The sequence below is a fragment of the Typopeltis vanoorti genome, chromosome 12 (genome assembly GCF_054136105.1).
Source record: "Typopeltis vanoorti isolate ZY-2024b chromosome 12, IOZ_Tvanoo_1.0, whole genome shotgun sequence".
Classification (NCBI taxonomy): domain Eukaryota; kingdom Metazoa; phylum Arthropoda; class Arachnida; order Uropygi; family Thelyphonidae; genus Typopeltis; species Typopeltis vanoorti.
In genome coordinates this window covers 78,794,913-78,815,757 of record NC_143560.1, presented here as the reverse complement: position 1 = coordinate 78,815,757, position 20,845 = coordinate 78,794,913, and the positions used below count along the sequence as shown (strand labels likewise).

General features: G+C 34.8%; 1 protein-coding gene across 3 annotated transcripts in view; it reads left to right on the top strand.

The window, feature by feature from the left end:
• Positions 1–20,845, top strand: part of OXA1L (OXA1L mitochondrial inner membrane protein) — a 189,712-nt gene that overhangs the window by 151,204 nt on the left and 17,663 nt on the right. For all 3 annotated transcript variants that reach the window (XM_090401071.1, XM_090401070.1, XM_090401072.1), the window contains exons 6-7: positions 410–574; positions 18,306–18,410. In XM_090401071.1, the coding sequence (XP_090257197.1) occupies positions 410–574; positions 18,306–18,410 (270 nt within the window). The remainder of the gene's footprint in view (positions 1–409; positions 575–18,305; positions 18,411–20,845) is intronic.

The following is a 20,845-nucleotide window of genomic DNA, read 5'->3' as shown; positions in this document are numbered from 1 at the left end:
GATACGCAACGCTTTCCTTGTCAACTGTCAATCACACATCAAATCCTCTCCGGGAGCATGCGCACTCCACAAAAGTCAGAAACTACGCACTGCAATAAAATGGCTGACTCGCTGTATCCATTAGTGCTAAGAGAAAGTCTTTCACAAAACACAAAATTCAACAATTTTAAACCACAACAAACTTTCTTATAAGTAACACAAATATTCAGTTTAGTAAGTACATCAATTTTTTTACTTCTTTACATGTTACTTCTAATATAACATTTTCATAACGAGTACATCACAAGTGCAGACACTGCGTGTATGAAAACAAAACTAACAAGCATAATTAATACATAAAAATATTCAGAATTTTTAATATGATTATTTTTACACTGTTATGATAATGCTTTAAATTGTTTTTTTACAGGCACCTATATTTATTTCTTGTTTCTTGGGGTTACGTGGAATGGCTAATCTTCCATTGGAGAGTTTTAAGACTGGAGGAATATTTTGGTTCACTAATCTGACTGTTCCAGATCCATATTTCATCTTGCCTATCATCACTAGTGTAACATTATTATGTACTATTGAGGTAAATTGCTGGTACTGTACAATAAATAAGTCTTGGACTCTAATTTAGAATAATCTGTTATTAATAACACTTTTAAAAGTAAATACCTTTAAAAGTAATTAATAATATTTATTTTTTTTCATGACTTTCAGCCACTGGTTAAAATAGGGTGGAGGACTTGCAGTTCCAAACCTGAAATAAATCCTTAGGTTTGTAACTATAAGCCCTTTAAAACAAAATTTTCAAGAAGATTTAACAAGTGTGAATTAAACTGTGCACTAACTCATAAAAAAATTGGAAACACAGAGAAGTACTCAGTAAATGTATGGTTTTAGAATCCCTGTTTTGGATTATAGCATATGTATATTGAGGGATGTATGCCCATCTTTCTCACTTCAGGTTTCAAAAATTGAAAACCAACATTTATAAAGAAGAACTGAAAAGAGTCGTAAACGCTGAAGAAAACATGATTGATTCAGCCAATTAGAGCATATGGTGACTTGTTTGCGAGGACAAAGAAAATAAGTACTCCATGGTAGTCTCAGAAAGTTCGAGCCATTCCTTTATATTCAGTGTTCTCAAGAAGGTAAGTAAGCATGTGCTGATAGAATACAGAGTAAAATGTAAGAAAGTAAAGCAGTGTTTAAAAGGAAGCTAAAAAAAATCTTGGAAAGACTTTCGTAAGAATATAGAAGATAAATATCAGGAAGGCAACATTGTTTTTGAGGCTATTTAAGAAGCTCAGAAATAGAGGAAACAGTACTGTTAAAGAATTCCGAGATGATAATGGTGAAAAACTGAAGATGAAGATATTCTATATTTCTGAAGTAATTACCTTGAAAGATTATTTAAAGAAATAAGAATGGTGGTAAAAAAATATTCAAGAGGATTGTAGTCAGATGTACATATCAGTACTTCAGGTAGAAAAGCAGCTGGAGTAGATGATATTTGACCAGAAATGCACAGATATGGAATTATAAACATTTTATACTGCTGGCCTGCATAATTCAGAAGGCCAGATTTGGTATATAAGTCTCAATAAAAATGAAAATGTAGTATGTTCACTATACTGAACACCACTATAATGAAATAAAATGCACAAACTGTATAAAACTCCATGGAAACAGTGCAGTTTTAAGCTCAATATTGAGAATGGTGGATGCCCAAAACTTTGTTGATAGCAAACTGAATTTTATTTCCTAACATATAACATTCACAATCCATACCCAGAAATTTTCATTTGCTGAATTCATGTGCATATTTTTTAAATTGATCTATTTACCCATAGCATCAACAACATGTAATATCTGCTTGGTGACATAAGTGAAAAGTGGTCACCATCTCTTATAGGAGAGTGTATCTCTGTGTAATATTTACATCAGGCTGTTGAAAACCATCAGATCAAAAACAGCTTTTGGAAGTAATGCTGAGGAAAATATAGTATAAAATTTATGAATGTTTTGTATTAAAACTAGAAAATGTATTGACAGAGGCTAAATCAAATTCATCACCTATAAGATATAGTTAAAAAGAAAATTTTATTACCTATCGAAAAACAAATTAAATGTTAAATGATGGGGATTTTTTTTTAATTTACTATTTTAAGAAAATAGTATCATCTTATACCAGATGTTCATCATTAGGCTGACTGATGGAGACTAGTTGAAAGTTTATTTTTCACTTGGTCAGACTATAATAAATTTAGTTTAATCCTTTATCCAAGGGTGTGCAAACAAAGTTTGCGCCTGAAAGTATCTTCAGGACTGGGGTAAAGTGGTACAACACTGGGCAACTCCTTGCAAAGGTGGAGAAATGCCCGGTGTTGTACCACTTTACCCTAGTCCTGAAGATACTTTCAGGCGCAAACTTTGTTTGCACACACTTGGATAAAGGATTAAACTAAATTTATTATGATGGAGACTAGTTGTTCATCACTCTCCCTGTTTGTAATTGGAAATGACCAATTATAAAGTTGACTGATTACCAAAGTTTTCAGGTTATTTTTGATTAAATAGTACAGAGAGCATGCATTTAGTTCATAGGTAGATTTGGTAAGTGACCATTTAATTTAAGCTATAAGAACATTTGTAAAGTTTAACATTAATTCTGGATTTTCAATTTTATAAGTCATACTCTTCTAGTTCTCTTCTTACTTATATTTCTCTCATTATTATTTAAATTTGGACTTTTTTCATGTTGTCATTTTGTTGTGCCTTATGTATATTTCCTGTCAATCCATTGTGTTCTGTCCCCTCCTCCTCTCTCTCTCTCTCGCGCACACACACACACACACACACACACACACAATACCATTTCCTCTATGTTCTGTTTCCCACTGTTTCTTTTGTTTACTGACCTGAGCTGTACTTTTCTCCCTAGATTTATCACTATTCTGTAGAAGATAAGTTATCTTCTCTGGATTTTTAGTTTAGATTAGATCTGAAGAGGCTATGAATTGTGTGGGTTGGCTTGTATGTTGCTCAAATGTTATGATCCTTGAGCAAGGCAGAAACCTTGGACTGATATATGAAATAAAAATCAAATCCCTGGACTGGATATCCTGATTTTGGTGAGGAGGATTATCTGAAAATAATGTCTGTTTGACTGCTTGTTATTGGAATATCCATTAAGAATAGGAAGATCGAACAAAAAAGTTTGAACTTTTCCCAGGAAGTTTTCTTCTTTATTTAAAATAGAGATTGCCGTTTTCCACAAGCCAAGCCTACCCATAGTGTTCCGTATGGGTAGGCTTGGCTTGTGGAAAACTAATGGCACATCATCTGTTTTTGTGACCAAAACATCCAGATAGGTAGTTTGCCTTCATTCTTCAACTGTAATGTAAAATGTACATTAGGAACAAATTAAGAGAATGAAGGAGCTGTTGTGAAGTGGATAAGTCATTCTTTTAAATTATGAATGTCAATATGTGTGTGGGGGGGGGGGGGGGCAGATGAGACTGCCTAGTTAATCCAAACAGATCTCTATAAAGATCATTGTTTCATCAAATGAAGTTACACTAGAGGCAGTGTCAAATAATCTAGTAGTAATAGTGTCCATTGAGAAGAGATCTTTAATTAGATCCTGACCTTTGTAAACAGGATTGTTGACAAAAAGAGAAACTGGGGTTTTTTGCTACTAGAGAGCAGAAGGTGATATCTCCCCCCCCCCCAGATGTTTATTTTGGCTGGTACAAATGATTTAGCAGGTGATAAGTGTGGTATGCAAGAAGATATGAAAGAGTTGCTAGTATGTGTGAAAAAGGAGAGTGAGAAAGTAAAAGTTGAGTCTTTTGCTATAGTATGATAATGGTAAGCTGAGACAGAGAACTGAGACCATGATTGAGTCAGTGTGCAGATTGTGTAGCAGGAATGGTGTGGAGTTTGATGGAAAGATAGATTTATATGAAGTGGATGCTTGCATTTGAATGGATTTGAGGTCAGGAGTCTTGAGAAAGTGTTCTTCAGTGAGAGTGTTGAGTAAGGAAATTAGAACATTTGGGGGGGGGGGGGTGCGTTTGCAGATAAATGTGAGTGGGAGAGTGATCACACGATGTGAAATGTAGCACCCCGGGTTCTTAACTCTCATGGCCTAAGCAACACAAGGTATGAGGGAAGTTGTTGGGTGAAGTGATATTGCAGTTTATATATATTAATGTCAGAAATATTTGAAATAAGGGTGGGGAGTTTTTGGCATTAGTTAGCTCAACTTGGCTAAAAGTTATAGCCAAGGCCTTTAGTGAGACTTGGTTGAACTGAGGATGATATAGTCATAGGAATAAATGCAAAGGATATAATTTAGCATCTTCAGAGAGGACAGAAGGAACAAGATGTGTGTGTGTGTGGGGGGGGTGTTTGCAGATGATGGCAGAGGAATTGAAGACAAAAAAGAGTAGAAGTACATCTGGTGTAAGATAGAAGCTAACACGATTGATATATATAATTGATTACTGCTATAATTCAAGGGTATAATGGAGAATGTAGATGACATGCATTGGAAAATTAGCATGAGTGCAGGTTGAGCAATTATTATTGGGGATTTCAACTATGGGGACATAGATTGGGAGGAGGAATGGTCACTGGCAGGGAAGGAAATGGAATTCAGCTGCTGAGAGAAAATTACCCGAGACAGCATGCGTTGGAGGGGACACAAGGTTTGAGAGTGTTGGATCTGATCATAGCATCAGAGAACTTAACAGTAACCATTCTAGGTACACTGCCTCAGCTTGGGGAAAGTGATCTTGTCACTTTTCCCAATGTAGTCTTGACCTGGGAGATTGCCAGACATGCAGAATTTTTGGTTAAGAAGGAATATGTGGAATTTGCAAAGCAGGTGATAATGACAAGGTGAGGAGTCAGTTTTCAACAGTGCCTTTGCATAAGAATTTGTGTTCTATGTGGCAAGTAAAAGGAGGAATGACCATGGAAGGATGGCTTTAAAAAGCACTGATGGCAGGGAGGTAACAGAAGCTAACCAAATAGTTGAATTACTGAGTGACCATTTTGCAAGGGTGTACTATCTAGGTTGTGATGTTGCAATGTTGGATGTGACATTGACTGATGGGAGAATAGAGGTTGAAGAAATGGAGGTGTTTAGAATATTGCAGGAAATGATTTGATGGAAAATATTCATTTGTTTGCTGATGATGCAAAACTGGAAAGAGCAATAATAAATGAGGGTGATGTAGAGATCCTAAAGGATGACTAACAGTGTGGAAAAAGGTAAATCATTGCCAGTTTAATCTGGCTAAGTGTAAGATTATGTACTACTTTGGGAAGAGATCACAAGCAATGTAATATATCGATGGAACTGCAGGAAACTGATGAGGCAAGGTATTTTGTTGTGGACAGAGAGTTTGAAGTATAGAGGGCATATTGTGAAGGTAGCCAAAACAGACCTGTGGATTTGGACACTTGGATTATGTTTGGATGAAGTGGTAGGGAGAATCCAGACGCAACTTACAAACGTTGTGGCAGGTCTGTGGAATGCTCCCTATGAGCATATTAAAGGTCTTTGGGCTTCAAGAACTAGCTGATAGGTGGAAAAGAGGAGATATGATAGAAGCATATAAGTTGTTAAAGGGGATTTTTAGGATTGAAACCGAAAACGTTTTCAATACATGTAGGAAGAGAGAATGAGCTGTCACCCATGGAAATTGTGTAAGAGTGTGGTTATCAATGGTGTTAGGAACTAGGCTTTTTGCTTGGAAAGTGGTGAGAGGATGGAATGGGTTGCCAGCGATAATTGTGAGTGCTTCATCAGTGAATGAGTTTAAGGAGAGGTATGATAGATATTATGTGAATAATGGATCTCCTGCAATGAGTCTTCTGACTCCATGGTTATACCTGTGTAAGAATAATATTCTTACACAGGTATTCTGATTTGTTATATTCTTGATATAACAATCAGAGTTCCTAAGCTGACTTTACAATTGTCTAGTGGAATGTTTGGTTAATAAATAAGTCACTGGGCTGATATCATCAACAGTTGGTAATAAAGGAATGAACTTTTTGCAGATCTTAACAGAACCCATATGGGTTTTGAGTTATGGGGTGAAGAGACTGAAGTTTCCATTTCAAGCCAGGTTACTAATTGGACATGTTGCAAAATAATCCTGTGTGATCTAGGTAGGATCATGGTCTAGAGATATGCAGGTAGAGGAGTCTGCAAGCATGAATGATGAATTGCAGTCAATGGGTTTCATAACTGTTACATCTCCCATATCAGCCTGAAGGATAATGATATTTTGGTTTTTTTTCTTAAAGCATGAATCTTTTCCAAACTAGTAATGTTGATCCTAAGTGTTGAAGAAGAAAGGAGAAGGGCAGCAACTTTTAACCTAATTTTATTTGCAGAATCTGGTGGAAGATGAAAAATGGCTTTTTCCTCTGCCCAGCATGTCAATTGTTGGAATAAAATGTGGAGCTTTTTTTTTTTTTAAGGCTTAAAACTTCAGAACATGTTAACGTATATAAATCTGACAGATTAATTACAAGTTTTTTAGTGGAAAGAGAGATTTCTTCTTTGAATTTCCAGTTGTTTATACAGTATTATTATTATTTTTTTTATTTAGATGGTTTGTGCACAAGTATAAGTGCAGTGGAAATAACAATACATCATATTGCTAAATAGTTCCATAATTTGGCGTTAATCCTATTGGCAAGACAGCAATGCAAGTTGAGACATATGAAATCTAGTTTGTTGCAGATCTAGTAGAATGTATAATTCCCAAAGTAGAGCAAAGGAAGTATTCCGATATATGTGTTTTGATTTTCAAAAAAAAAAAACAGTCTATAATGGTCATGACATCTTTTCGAAATGGTTAGGCAATTTACATCTCCCTTTAGAAAATTGCTTACACATGACCTCCCTTTAAGGGATCCTGAGCAGTTTGCTCAAAAAATAATGTTATGCTGAGTTGGATAGAGAGAATGGATACAGTATGGTACTGTTTACCTCTGCTAAGGCAAGGCTGTTGCATAAATTGAAGGATATTGGACTGGAATATAAACTATTGGCTGGATAAGCAGGTGGCTAACAGATAGGTATCAGAAAGTAGTATATAAAGTGTGAATATACCAATGTACGACTGATGTTCCCCATAAATCAGTGCTTGTACCATTGTTGTTCATTGTATACTCGTACATTAAGGAGAATGGGAAGGATCTGACAAGAGATGTTTAGTTGTTTGCTGATGATGCAAAGACACATGGGACAAATCAGGGATGCCACTCATTTGCAGCTCTTACAGAATACAACTGCCCTTGCACTACTGCACACACATTTGGTCTTCTGAATTCCAAGGGGATAAAGAAGCTTTGGAAAGGTGAAGAAGAGTTACAAATATGAAATTAGGATTATGGCATGTAGATTATGAGGACAGATTGAGTGTAGACTGCAGACACTGTTTAACATGAGAAAGAGGGGTGATATGATAGACCTATGAACTTTTTAAAAGGTATTATAGGATTTTGGGTGACAATTTTTCATTATATAGAAGATAGATAGAGGACAAGGGACATACATGGAAGTTCACTTTGTGTCAGTTAAAAAAAGGGTTAGAGCTAAATTTTTCTCTCATTTGAATAGTGAGTGGAAAAGGTTTTGCCTGTTGAAGTGGTAAATACATCTGGTATGAAAGAGTTTAGAAGAAGGTATGGTAGCTGGTGTGAGTGATGAGTGGCCTCCTTTGATGGATCCTTGAACTCTCTCTAGAGGTGTCTGATGATCATAATTACTCATCACCAGACATCTAGAAGTTATTCAGTTTTTATGCCACACCACTTTGATCATCTCAGATTTCTTTTTTTTTTCAGTACTCTTTGTTCTATTTGTAAGCTTTTTTCAATGACCTCTATTTTGTCATTTTGATATTTATCTTCTTTCTTCTTCTTCTTACCAGTCTTGACTTTTTAAGCCACTTTTACACATTGCTTTGCCTTTCTTTCTAAAAACACAAGCTGGCTTACTTGCTTGGAATATTCACTATACTTTTCTTCTTTTCCAGGAATGACTCTTGAACTTTTCTGAGTCCATCATGGAGTTCTGATTTTCCTATATGTATAAACTGCCTTCCTGGCTGAATCAGTGTTTTGTTTAGTTGAGTCTCCAAGGGTTCATTCTTTTTCAAATGATAGTTTTAAATTTCTGGAATATAAAGTGAAAAAGCTGAGTATACATTTCAAATACACATTCAATCTGAACCAGAATACGGATTTTAAACCATACATTTCAGGTAAGTGACATTAATTTCAGCTGCTGTAATATTTCAGAATTAATTATTTATTTATTTATTTATTTTATAATTTCACACTCTTGTAATTCTCGTCTATGTCTCCTATTATTGTTTGAATTTATACTTTTTTTTTTGTATTGTCCTTTGTATACCATAATATGATTTCCTTTCCTTTGTTTACTGATCTTACCTATAGATTTCTCTCCAGATTTATCACTCTTCAGTAGATCATATTTTGCTATAAATGAGTATTTATTAGCCCTTTTTCATGTAACATATGCATGAAAAATTATGGTAGTCAAAATTCCATATTATTAGTAGTATTACACCCTCCATGGAGTTGACAGACTCATCGTGGGAAGTTCATTCAACTGACAACATATTTATCATATAGAATCTTAAAGTCCTTAACGCTCCTTGCATTTAAAACACATTCTGGAAATGCATTCCATTCACTGACAGTTCTCCATGTAATAAATCTACTCCTCACACCCTTCTTTACCACACTTTTACATAACTTCCAGGAATGACTTCTGGTTCTTCCCCTCTCACCTTCTACTCTTTTTATAATCCCCTCTGGATTAATCTGATAAAATCCTCTCACTAACTTAAACATCTCTATCATATCACCTCTCTTCCTCCTATCCATCAAACTCTGCAATCCACATCTCTTCAACCTCTCTCCATAGCCAGCATTCCAAACTCTCGATATTGTCTTAGTCACTTGTCTCTGGACCCTCTCCAATGTCTCTACATCACATTGAAAACCAGGTGACCTGATCTGAACACAATAATCCAAGTGTGGTCTGACCAGTGCCTTATTCAGTGGCACAACCACTTCCTTATCCTTGCATGTTAGAGTACTTCTTATCATAGCAGCACTACGATATGCAACACTAGCAATATGCCCTCTAAACTTCAGTCTACTGTCAATCATCACTCCCAGATCTCTAATCTTATCCACTTCCTGCAGTACAGTACAGCACCATCGATATAGTACACAGCCTTATATTTCTACACTCTAAAATGCAACACGTTGCACATATTGATATTAAAACTACAACCCCACTCTTTTGTCCAAGTAAAAAGTCTATTCAAATCTTCCTGAAGGGATTCAGCATCAGCAGTGCTACTTAAAATTCATCCCAATTTTGCATCATCAGCAAATAACTGAAGATACCCAGTCAGTCCACATGATATATCGTTTACAAACAAGTTAAACAGCAGGGGTCCAAAAAAGAACCCTGGGGCACACCACTGGTTACCCTTCTTTTTTGAGACACTGCTCCATCATATGCAACCTGCTGGTATCGTTCAGAGAGAATCTCTGATCCATCTAACCAATGTACTGTCTTTTCCCATCCTCTGCAGCTTGTACACCAACTTATCATGTGGTAATCTATCAAACACTTTTGCAAAGTCTAAGAATATCACTATATGATTCTCCCTTATTTAACACTCATCACCTTATCATAAAATGCAAATAAATTACTGAAACAGGAAACCTACCCTTTACAAATCCATGCTGACCATCATAAAGAATGCCATGTCCTTTAACCCAATTCTGTATTCTATTCCTTACCAATCTCTCCAACATCTTGACCACAACTGCAGTTATACAGACTGGCCTATAGTTTGAGACTTCTGTCTTAGAAACATGCTTATGGAGTGGTATTTTTTGATTTTTTTAGATTTTGAGTTTGGATTGAAATATATGCTGTTACACTAAATTTACTCTCCTTATTCTATGCTAACATAATTTAGATGCTTCTGTGTCAATATCAATTTGATTTGCACATCTGTCAGCACAAAAGTGCTGATAGAAGTCCGATAGAGGAGAGCAGTTCTGCTCATAGATGATTCCTCTCTTAACACATTCACTTCAACCTCCATCTCATATATGCAGTGTTTCAGCACTGTGTCTATTCCACAGGTACACTAATGGTCATTGCTCCACTGAACCGGTAGCCATCCAAGCTCCACTTTCTGTTACACCTGCTAATACAAAAGCAGCAGCTGTCCAGCATCTTTTTCCTGTGAAAAAACTGCAAACACTGAACCTGCTTCTCCTCTTCCTTTTTTATTCCTTCCATCTTTATTCTCAGGAACAACCTTCCTCATGAAGTATTCCCAAACAACTACAACCTGTACAAAAGAAATTAAACATCTGAGTCCTCGTATGCACCCCACACATGACACTGATGTGCTTGTAAGTCCTTCTGTTTCTCATGCATGGGATCAGTATATATAAAATCCCTAAAACAAAGATCATTGATGTCCTTTAGGTTCAAATTTGAATTTTTATTTTATTTTTTAATTGAAATATTCTCATCAAATTCTTGTCAACTGAATAAATTTATATGGAATAAGTGAGAAACTGGTCAAAAAGTTAACAAATCACATATAAGACATTGTCAAACAAATCTTAACCTATAGATCAGAGGTCGGCAGGCCGCATGCGGCCCAAACATGCATTTTTTGGTACCCCTTAAAAGGTTGACCATACTTACATGGCATGTGGCAATGGTAAAAAAAAAGAAAAAAGAAATTTTCTTTTTGACTGACTGACCGATGAACATTTGCATGCTTCAATTCAAATTTGCACCTCAGGTTATAAAGTGGATATAGATATTTGGCTAAGGGAAAACAATCATAAAAGTCACATTAAGCAGGGAAACACACATATTGTGATGCATAAACTATATTACTTTGTTTATGTGATAATTTTTCTTTGAGTTTCATTTTTGTGCTTGTTTTATATCTCGTACTTTAAATATTTCTGTGTTTTTTTAAAATTGATATAATAAAAATTGATAACTTCAGTATTTTTTCCATTCACTATTTTCTCTTAATTAAACGTTTGCGGCCCGATTATTAAAAATAAAAGTTGAATGTGGCCCGCGAGTCTGAAAAGGTTGCCGATCCCTGCTATAGAGCTTAGAGTTAGTTTTCAGAAATAGCAGTTGATGAAAAACTAATACCACAAATATGAGTTCTGAGAAAAATTATTGGAGTGAGCAGATGACATCAGTGACAGAATCATATTGGATGAGAAGGCAAATTCACATTGTTAGCATTCAGGAATGTGCGAGTAGTTTCAAGTAGTATGATCACTCAAACAGAGTGAGAGTGGAATGGTTAGCAGAATAGGTGTTTGATGCCACATAGCAAGAAAAAGATCTTGATTTAGAAGAGTGTTTAGATTGAAATATCTGGCAATATTGGAGTCCTCACAAATAATAGATTAATTTGGAGTAAAATTGTCATTATGAAGTTAGTAAGACATTTCTAAAATTTTATGATTTTAGACATGCGTAATATACAACATTAAATCATGTAGTATGTATCTTATCTCCTCTTCCTCTTAATGCAGACTGGATTAACTGTCCTGCCATGACATTAGGTTTCTTAAGTAACCTTATTCACACCCTCCATGGCAGGAGGCACCAACAAACAGATTGTATGAAATTAAGCCTGAAATTAAGCAATGGCAGTCTAGTCAAAGTAGAAACTAAAGAGAGGAAGTTGTTCTTGCTAAGCACCACATAGGTCACAGTCACCTTACACATTCTTATTTACTGAGAGCTGATGACCCATCTATGTGTGAAAAATGCAACACACGTCTCACCATTTGTCATATTCTAGTCGAGTGCTGGCACTTCACACAAGAGAAGAATGAAATTTTTACCAATCTGGTTGGGCCATATACACTCTGACGGATGTTATTAGACTCAGACAAATTGCATGATGTTTTTAACTTTTTATAAATTAATTTATACAAACACATTTGATTATAAATTCTGTTAATATATAATTAATGACTTAATTTATTTAAAATTTGCTTTTTGTACATAATTTTTATTTGCTAATATATCCCTTTACTACTATTTATTTATGTTACCTTGTGTACTGCTGTAACCTTGGATTTGGCACAGTATGACCTTTGCTGTCCTTGCACCAAACTATAAATCAACCAACCAACCAACCAACTAAATCAATCCTCCCAGGTTATCTAACTTTGACCTTTAAGTGACCCCTTTTTCCAGATCTATAAATTCTCAATTTTGTACAATAAAGTGAAAATTGGATTCTGACAAATTCTGTTTGTTCTGAATCCAGCTTGTTCTTCTCCAAATTTCTCTCGACCATTTTTTTAAGCTTCTTCTCAAGTACACTATTTACCAATAATTGTCCGGACACCCTTGTTATATTATGAAGTTATGAAACATTCCAGGTTTGTTAATAACATAAAAACTGGTGTACAGATAGTAGGAAGCAGTATTTCATCATAGCAGTTGAATACAGATGGTATGGCAACACAGCGTGAACTTAGTGACTTTGAGAGGTGTCGTTGTGGGCTGTCACATTGATGGCATATCCATATGTGCCATTGCCACTCAACTGGGGCAGCCAAAATCAACAGTTGGTGATGTGATCAACAAATGGAGATGTTCTGGCAGCACTAGTGCAGGAAAACACCCAGTAAGGCTGCCGAAAATGACTAACATGGACAGGATTTGGATGTTAAAACGGGTAGCATGCAAAATCTGGCTACAATTGGCACAGACCATCCTTTGTCTGTGCCAATCACCAGATTGGCAGTCACCAATCACAGATCACTGTTAACACCATGATGAGCACTGATACTCTATGAAAAGAACTCCATTTACTAGGTTTTTATTGAAGAGCTGCAGCACACAAGCCGAACATCATGACAATGAACAAGGCAGCTCATATGGCCTGGTGCAAAGAGCATGTGAACTGGATAATTGAACAATGGGAAACCTGGAGCAATGAATCAAGGTTCAGCTGTTTCCAGTCTGATGGCAGCAGTGTGTGTGTGTGTGGGGGGGGGGGGGTGCAGCCTGGTGAGCGTTTGTTGCCACAGCGTGTTGTACTCACAGTAAAGTTTGGAGGAGGAGTAATGGTGTGGAGTGCATTCAGCTGGTTTGTAGTGGGACCACTGGTCATTGTCCATGGTTCCATGAAGGCAGCCTTGATATTCTGGATAATTAGGTGCTGCCTACACTGTGGAGTTTTTATGGAACAGACCTGTTACTATCAATACGACAATGCCTCATGCCACAAAGCTGCAGCTGTTATGGAATGGTATGAAGAGATGAGTGTTAAACAACTACCCTGCCTTGCACAGAGTCCTGACCTCAATCCTATTTGAACACCTATGGGACAAATTGGAGCAGCATGTCCTTGATCTGTCGCTGAACTCTGTGCTGCTTTGAACGAAGAATGGAGATAAATTCCACCTGATGTCTGCCATACATTAGTGGAAAGCCTCCCTCAAAGGGTGCAGGAGGTGATCAAAACCAAAGGTGGACATACCTGATATTGGGATTCGCCTGCTGGTATCAATTGTAATTGCTAAAGTGTTCTCACAATTATTGGTAGATAGAGTATGGTTGTACAAGTCTTACCTGGCACACTCAGTAAAGAAATTCCACCGTAATTCTCAATGTTTATTTTCATTAAAAAATTAAAAGATACACAAATCATTTGAAAAGGGGGGGGGTTGTAGAAGAGGTCTAAGATATCTTAGAATGAGGATATTTATAAGATTATAGAAGACACTTTCAATTAGATCATTTGAAAATAAGATTAAATATGGAAAGAAAGAAAGCCATAGCTGAACGAGAAGAAACAGAGAAAGTTGGAAAAATTTTATATGGTATCTAGAGGGGAAGACTTAACGAAATTCAATCCAGTAACATAAAATTTTAAATAATTTCAATCAAAAAACAAGAGAATGTAAGAATCAATGTATTGATAAAATTATTATACATCTTCAGTATTTTCAGGTTTTCTTGTCACATAATGCAAAATAATTAAATACAATTCAGAAAGCTGGTAGAATACACTTTTATATACAGATTCAACAGTGTATTAAATAACTTTCAAAACAATAAGTAACTCTTCTTCTCTTCAAGGATTAGGCATTTACCTGTTCCAGCTTCACTGGTCTTTCCATCTTGCAGCTGGTATTCCTCTCTCTCTCTCCTTCCCTTTGGTCTATATTTATTCACCTCTTTTGGCAACTAATAACTTTCCATTTCTCTTTATATTCCTTGATCTTTTCATCTACATTGTAAATATCTAACTAGCTCTTTTCTGATGTCTTCATTTTTTATATGGTCCAATTTTGTTCATACTTTAATTGCTCTTAAAAATCTCATCTCTGCAACTTATATTTTACTTTCATCTTTCTTTTTAACATTCCATATTTCTGCACCTTATAATAGAGTGGGATTTGCCATTACTTTATAACATTTTAGTTGTTTCTCATCTTTTTTTTTTATTATTCAGTGTCCTTTTAATTGTTCCACAGATTTTTGGAAATGTCTTTATTTTTTCATCTTTATCTTTTAGATGTGTTATTATGCAGCCTAAATAATTTAAATATGTCTGTCATCTGTTCTATTATTTTATTTTCTATGACTATTTTTGATCTAACATGATCTTGACCTTTAAATGCCATGACTTTTGTTTTCTTTTGTGAAATTTTTAAATTGTATTGTTGGCTTATTTTGTGTAATTCATAAACTGATTTTTGAAGTTCATCAAAAAGAAAGACGAAAGTAAAATACAAGCTGCAGAGATGAGATTTTAAGAGCAATAAGAAACTTAGAGAATATATTAACATAGAATGTTCAAAATATTCTCATGTAACTCTTAAATCAAGGTTAACAGATTTCCTGAATAGAATATGAAATGGGATTGAGACTCGCCAGAATCCTGGAAGAATCTATAGTTAATTTATAAAAACTAAGTAAAGACTTCAAAAATCACTATTCTCTGGATCGTGATTTTTGAAGTTTCATTTCATTTGTTTTAGTCATCTTTGTTATGGAAGGCGACACTTCTTTTGTTGGTGCCTATAAGTTTGGGCTTGTTCTAGCAGTTGAATTTTTACACATCACTCTGGTTTCAATTAATTTGACCCTTAAACAGTGGGTTGGAGTGGGGGGAGTTTTCTCTATTTCATAATGCAATTTTGGCTAAATCCCAAATTGCCAGCCTATTGCTATTCATTCATTATTCACAGATATACTAACAGTACACCGTGTTGAAGGTGAGATGACAATTAAATCAGAAGGCTGCATAGAGGTTTCTTCCGAGTTATTTAGCTTTGACGTTAAATGATCCCTTTAAGTTAATTGTATGCTTTTTCTTAACTAGATGCACATAACTGTATACTATGCTTAATGACTTTTCTAACTAGGGAGAGTATTTCCTTTTGATCTTAGTTGGAGCTGTTCTGCTTTAGAAGTTGTGACTACAAAGAAGCCCTATCTCAGATTTTGATTAGTGATATTGGGTCAACTACTACTTTTATGCAAATTTTAGCTGCAACTATTAAAAAAAAAAAAATGGATTTCTGTTGGTCATATGCTTCAAAGTGACACTCATCTTTGCCCATGAGTATTGCTGGCATGCAGTAGAACATGTGATGACTGTCATATCTTTTGCTTTAGAACTTTATTCTGTTAACCTAGATGGATAATCAATGAATACTGAATATGTTAATGATAAATTCTTAATTTGATAATTTATTATTTTAATAACAGACACTACAAATATACCGTATATTATTGCGTATAATGCGAAAAATTTATGGTAAAAAATACTACTTAAAGTTAGGGGATCGCATTATATGCAGATCCTAAAAAATATGACATCTTATTAGATTTGCACACACAATATATACTACCTAATGCCTATGCAACCAAATCTACTTGACCCACTCGCATTTGGCGACCGAGCGCGCATCGTATCTGCACATGCGCTCTCCATCGCCGAATGATAGAGCACAGTGAGATAGATAGAGCACAGTTAGGTATATCAGTTTAACCACAGTTCATTTTAAATATCATTCGTTAAACAATCCTAGCCTGAAAATGAGCCAACAGAAACGTAAATGTTCATCTTTTGAAGCAGGATTTAAATTGCATGTCGTGCAATTTGCAGAAGAACATAATAACAGTGTTGCTATGAGAGAATTTGGTGTAGCAGAGAGTAATATTAGACTTTGGCATAAGCAAAAAGACAGTCTTGAAGAAATCCCCAAAATGAAACGTGCCTGTCGTGGAGATGTAGCATCCTTTCCAGAACTCAAAGAAGAGCTAAATGAATGGATTTTGACACAACGACAAGATGGCATTATAGTAACAAGAAATGCAATTCGTTTTCGAGCTCTACAACTCAAGAATGGTAAATTCAAGGACACACCAGGTATTTCATCTTTTCTTGCTTCGCCTGGGTGGTGCAACAGATTTATGGAACGCAAAGCATTAACATTACACACCAAACAAAAATTGCACAGAAGTTACCAAAGCAGCTTGAAGAAAAAATGCAGTCCTTCCATAAATTTATCATAAAATTACGGAAGTGTCACGGATATGAACTTTCCCAAATTGGCAATATGGATGAGAAGCCCATGTACTTTGATATGCCTGGGAATCGAACAGTAAGCTCAGTTGGTGAAAAGGGTGTCTTCATAAAAACAACAGGACATGAAAAAACGCATTTTACCGTTGTTCTAGCATGCATGGCAGACGGAACCAAATTAAAGCCAACAGTGATATTTAAAAGGAAGAAAATTCCGAAGAATATGAAATTTCCACCAGTGTAATTGTTCGCGCCAATCAGAAAGGTTGGATGGATGAAGAAGGTGTACAATTGTGGCTGGATCAAGTATGGAACATACGTCCAGTTAGCTTGTTATGTCAACAAAGCATGTTAGTCTGGGATATGTTCCGGGCGCATTTAACAGAGGCAAGCAAAGAGAAAGCACATGAGCTACGTACAGACCTAGCAATCATGCCGGGTGGTCTAACTTCTGTTTTGCAGCCGCTTGATGTCAGCTTGAATAAGCCATTTAAAGATCACTTACGTGAAAAATGGAGAGAATGGATGTCATCTGGTTTGGTGAAGATGACAAAGGGTGGGAATTTTCAGAAGCCTGAGATCACCCTAGTCACCAGCTGGGTTAAAGAAGCATGGTATTCGATACCATCTGAAATGATTCAACGCTCATTTCTTAAATGTGGAATAAGTAATTCAATGGATGGATCCAAAGATCACGTCACATACGCAAGCAAGGATGACGCACAACAAATTGGAGAGCATGAAGACGATGACGACAACTGCTACACTGATGACGCAATCCCTACAGATGAATTTATTAATGAAATGTTTGACGACTCAAACGATGAAGAAGAATTTAAAGTATTTTGACATTTTGTTTTAAAATAAATATTTCTTTCGTTAATTCGTCTTGTATTTTGACAATTTGTTTTTAAATAAATATTTCTTTCGTTAATTCGTATTGTGTTATTTATAATGTTATGGAAAAAGATTAACAGATCACATTATACGTGGACATGGTATTTTAGGGCTAGTTTTCAAACAAAATTTCTAGTTCGCATTATATGTGATAATATACGGTAAATTATTTTCAGAATAAGCATAAAAAGTTAAAATTTTATTAAACTTTAGTAACCAAATTTTTAAATAACTAAACATAACCATGAGTTTTTTAATGGTAGAATACATTTATTCATCCATAGTATCTTTTGGCCTTTCAAGTGTGGATGCTTCTGATTTGAACCAGGCAATTCTACCTATGTTCACTCTCTATCCTGACAGTAGAATCTTTCAGCTTGCCCTGCAAAACTGTTTTTGTATACGTATAATTGACTGTTATTACACTGAACACTGTTACAGCAAATCCATTCACTTTAACAAACTTTCAAAAAAAAAAATTCCTAAATGGTCTCATAGCAACAATGCTTAATAATTAAAAGGAATTTCAATACACACCTTCCACCAAAACTGTTTCTTTGATGTTTGAGTTCAATATTCTGTATGATTTCTTTGAACGTAATTATATAACCACAGGGTTTAGATGTTTCAGGAAAGAAAACATAGTTATACTAGTTGGAAATTTTTACCCTTTACAATAGTTAAACTAATAATCAGTCACAGAAATGTTTTTATTTTTGCTAGCTAGGTGTTGATTCAGGAGTTCAAACAAATACCATGAACTTGATGAAATATTTCTTCCGTGCTATACCTGTTTTTATATTACCATTCACCATTGGATTTCCTTCAGTAAGTACTATTTCATATTACTTAACTTGCATGCAGTTGTATTTTGAAAGGTGTTCAGTTGTGTTTATATTATTGATTGTACTTTAAACATTGCTAACTTGACTGTTTTTGCAACCAAAGATAGGACAGTATATATTATATTTTAATGAGCTTGATTTGCTCCAAGTATGTTATTCCCTACCTATATCAAAAATTGTTATATTAAAGACAGTCGTGGAGTAAGATAATAATATATTTAATTTAATTTTTTTTTTTTTTTGTTAGAATGTTTTCAGATTTGTATCCGTGATAGTGCATTGACTTCAGGATCAACATGTGTTCTAAAGAATAAAACTCGATGATAAAAAAATTAAAATATTTATTCTAAACATATAATTATATACAACAGATGATACATACAAAGAATAATTAAATGGCCATTTTAAGAATTACATAAATGAGTTCAATTTTCTCTCGTACTCTGACTTTAACAGTTAAATTCAATACTGAAAGATGGCATGAAGAATAATCGTTCAAACAATAAGAATACATTAATTGAGCAGATCCAACTGCATTTCCAATACAGGGACTTTTTACAATATCGCTTCTTGGAACATATATCACTTGCCTGTCATTAAGCATAATATATTCTGATATACAAAGGCTAGATATATTATACTGTATTTCATTTATCAACTTCAGAGTTCTCTTTCTTAGCGTTCTTGTTTCCCAGCGACAGCTGTTCTATAAAAACAACAACAACAATTAATACGACTGTCACATAAACTTCCAAATAACATACATGACATTGCTGTGTTATTCCTGAAGGATTACAATATATGGTAAGCAAGTTTACTACTTAATTACATTTAAGTCTCTTTAATATTACTACTGCTTAATCACGTGGCGGCTCCAGTAATACTAAGCATATAATTGCAATACTAAATGAGAACAAATCACATATATACTGTATATGTAGATTTTTAGAGTATTCCATCATTTAATATATCAAAATATTTTAAATACAGAAGTTTATGCTCATATTGTTAATCACTGGTTCTATTCTTTGAGTCATGCTTCAGATTAGTGGTCTTATGATTGATAGAAGGATTTCAAAGGAGCTTCAGAGTGGGAAGGACTCAAATAACTAACAATTTTTGTTAATTTAATGCTGTTAGATTGCTTTTCTGTCGAGTTTTGAAATGTTGGCATTATAGTTTATAGCTTTTTTTTTTACAGAGTTGTTATTATATGATAATTAGCATTGATGCGCATAACAAAACTGATCAGTCCCTCTCTATTATTGTGCTTTGTGAACAGCATTATTAAGAGTTTGTTCCTGAATTGTGAGTATTCAGTGTAGGTTCATCATTTTGATAACTGTTTGTTTAGTGATTAGATTACTGTTATAATTGCAGAAGCTACATCCAGCAATTTTCTCATCCATGTTTGCAAGCCAATGGTTAGATCAGCTAAGATTGAATGAATTTATGCCACTTCAGACTTCCATTAAGCAACAAGCCATTGTCAAACTAGACAGATGAAAATTTAATGGGATGAAAGCTCCCAACCTAGTGACTAAACATTACATATTTGTAGCCAAAGCTCGTTTCCAGAATTTTTTCTTAGAGAATTTCATGATGCAAGATTCTGCACATTTGCAACATACTAGGAAACCCATATAGATGAATAGACAAAAAGCTAGAAAAAGAAATTAGGTAAATAGGAACTGCGATTTAATGTCGTTTTTTTTTACAGGTTGAAAAAACAGGCATTTTTCTACTTAAAAAGTTAATAGATTTTTCAAGGGAATAGTTAAATAAGAAAAATGAAACAACCATAATGGGAAAATTAATAGAAATGCAGTTCGCATTATTGATAATGAGCTTTTCTTTTCTTTTTTTTGTGCTGCATGTGTTGTTTTTCTGTTAGTTTATGTATCTTGCAATGTTTATCTGTAATTATTGAAATAATTGAGATCCATTGTATCGGAAGATCTGATTCCTGTGAGCTTATCCCTTATGTGGAATTCTGAATAGGAACCATAGTGCAGGATGTGTGAAAATCCCTGATCAGATCCCACAGTATTGAAAATTAGTTAAAACCATTTGAATAACCCAACAGACACTATTACTTAACACATAAATATGCAGCATAACATTATCAGAGTATACTTACATATGATCATCATTGAATTCCTGACATGTATCCTCAGGGAGTATATAAGATATCATGACAGTACTACATGAAAAAGTTGCATCATTGCTAATTTCCTATTGACAATTTTCTTCCAAATTAATCTATTATCTGCAAGACTCCAATATTATTAGATCTTGTATTTCAGTTCTTCTAAGGCACTTTTTACTGTATCATTCCACCTAGATTTTGGTCTTCCTCTGAGTCTTTTACTTATCACCTAGCAAAGAAATTCTAACTGCTGACTTACAACTCAAATA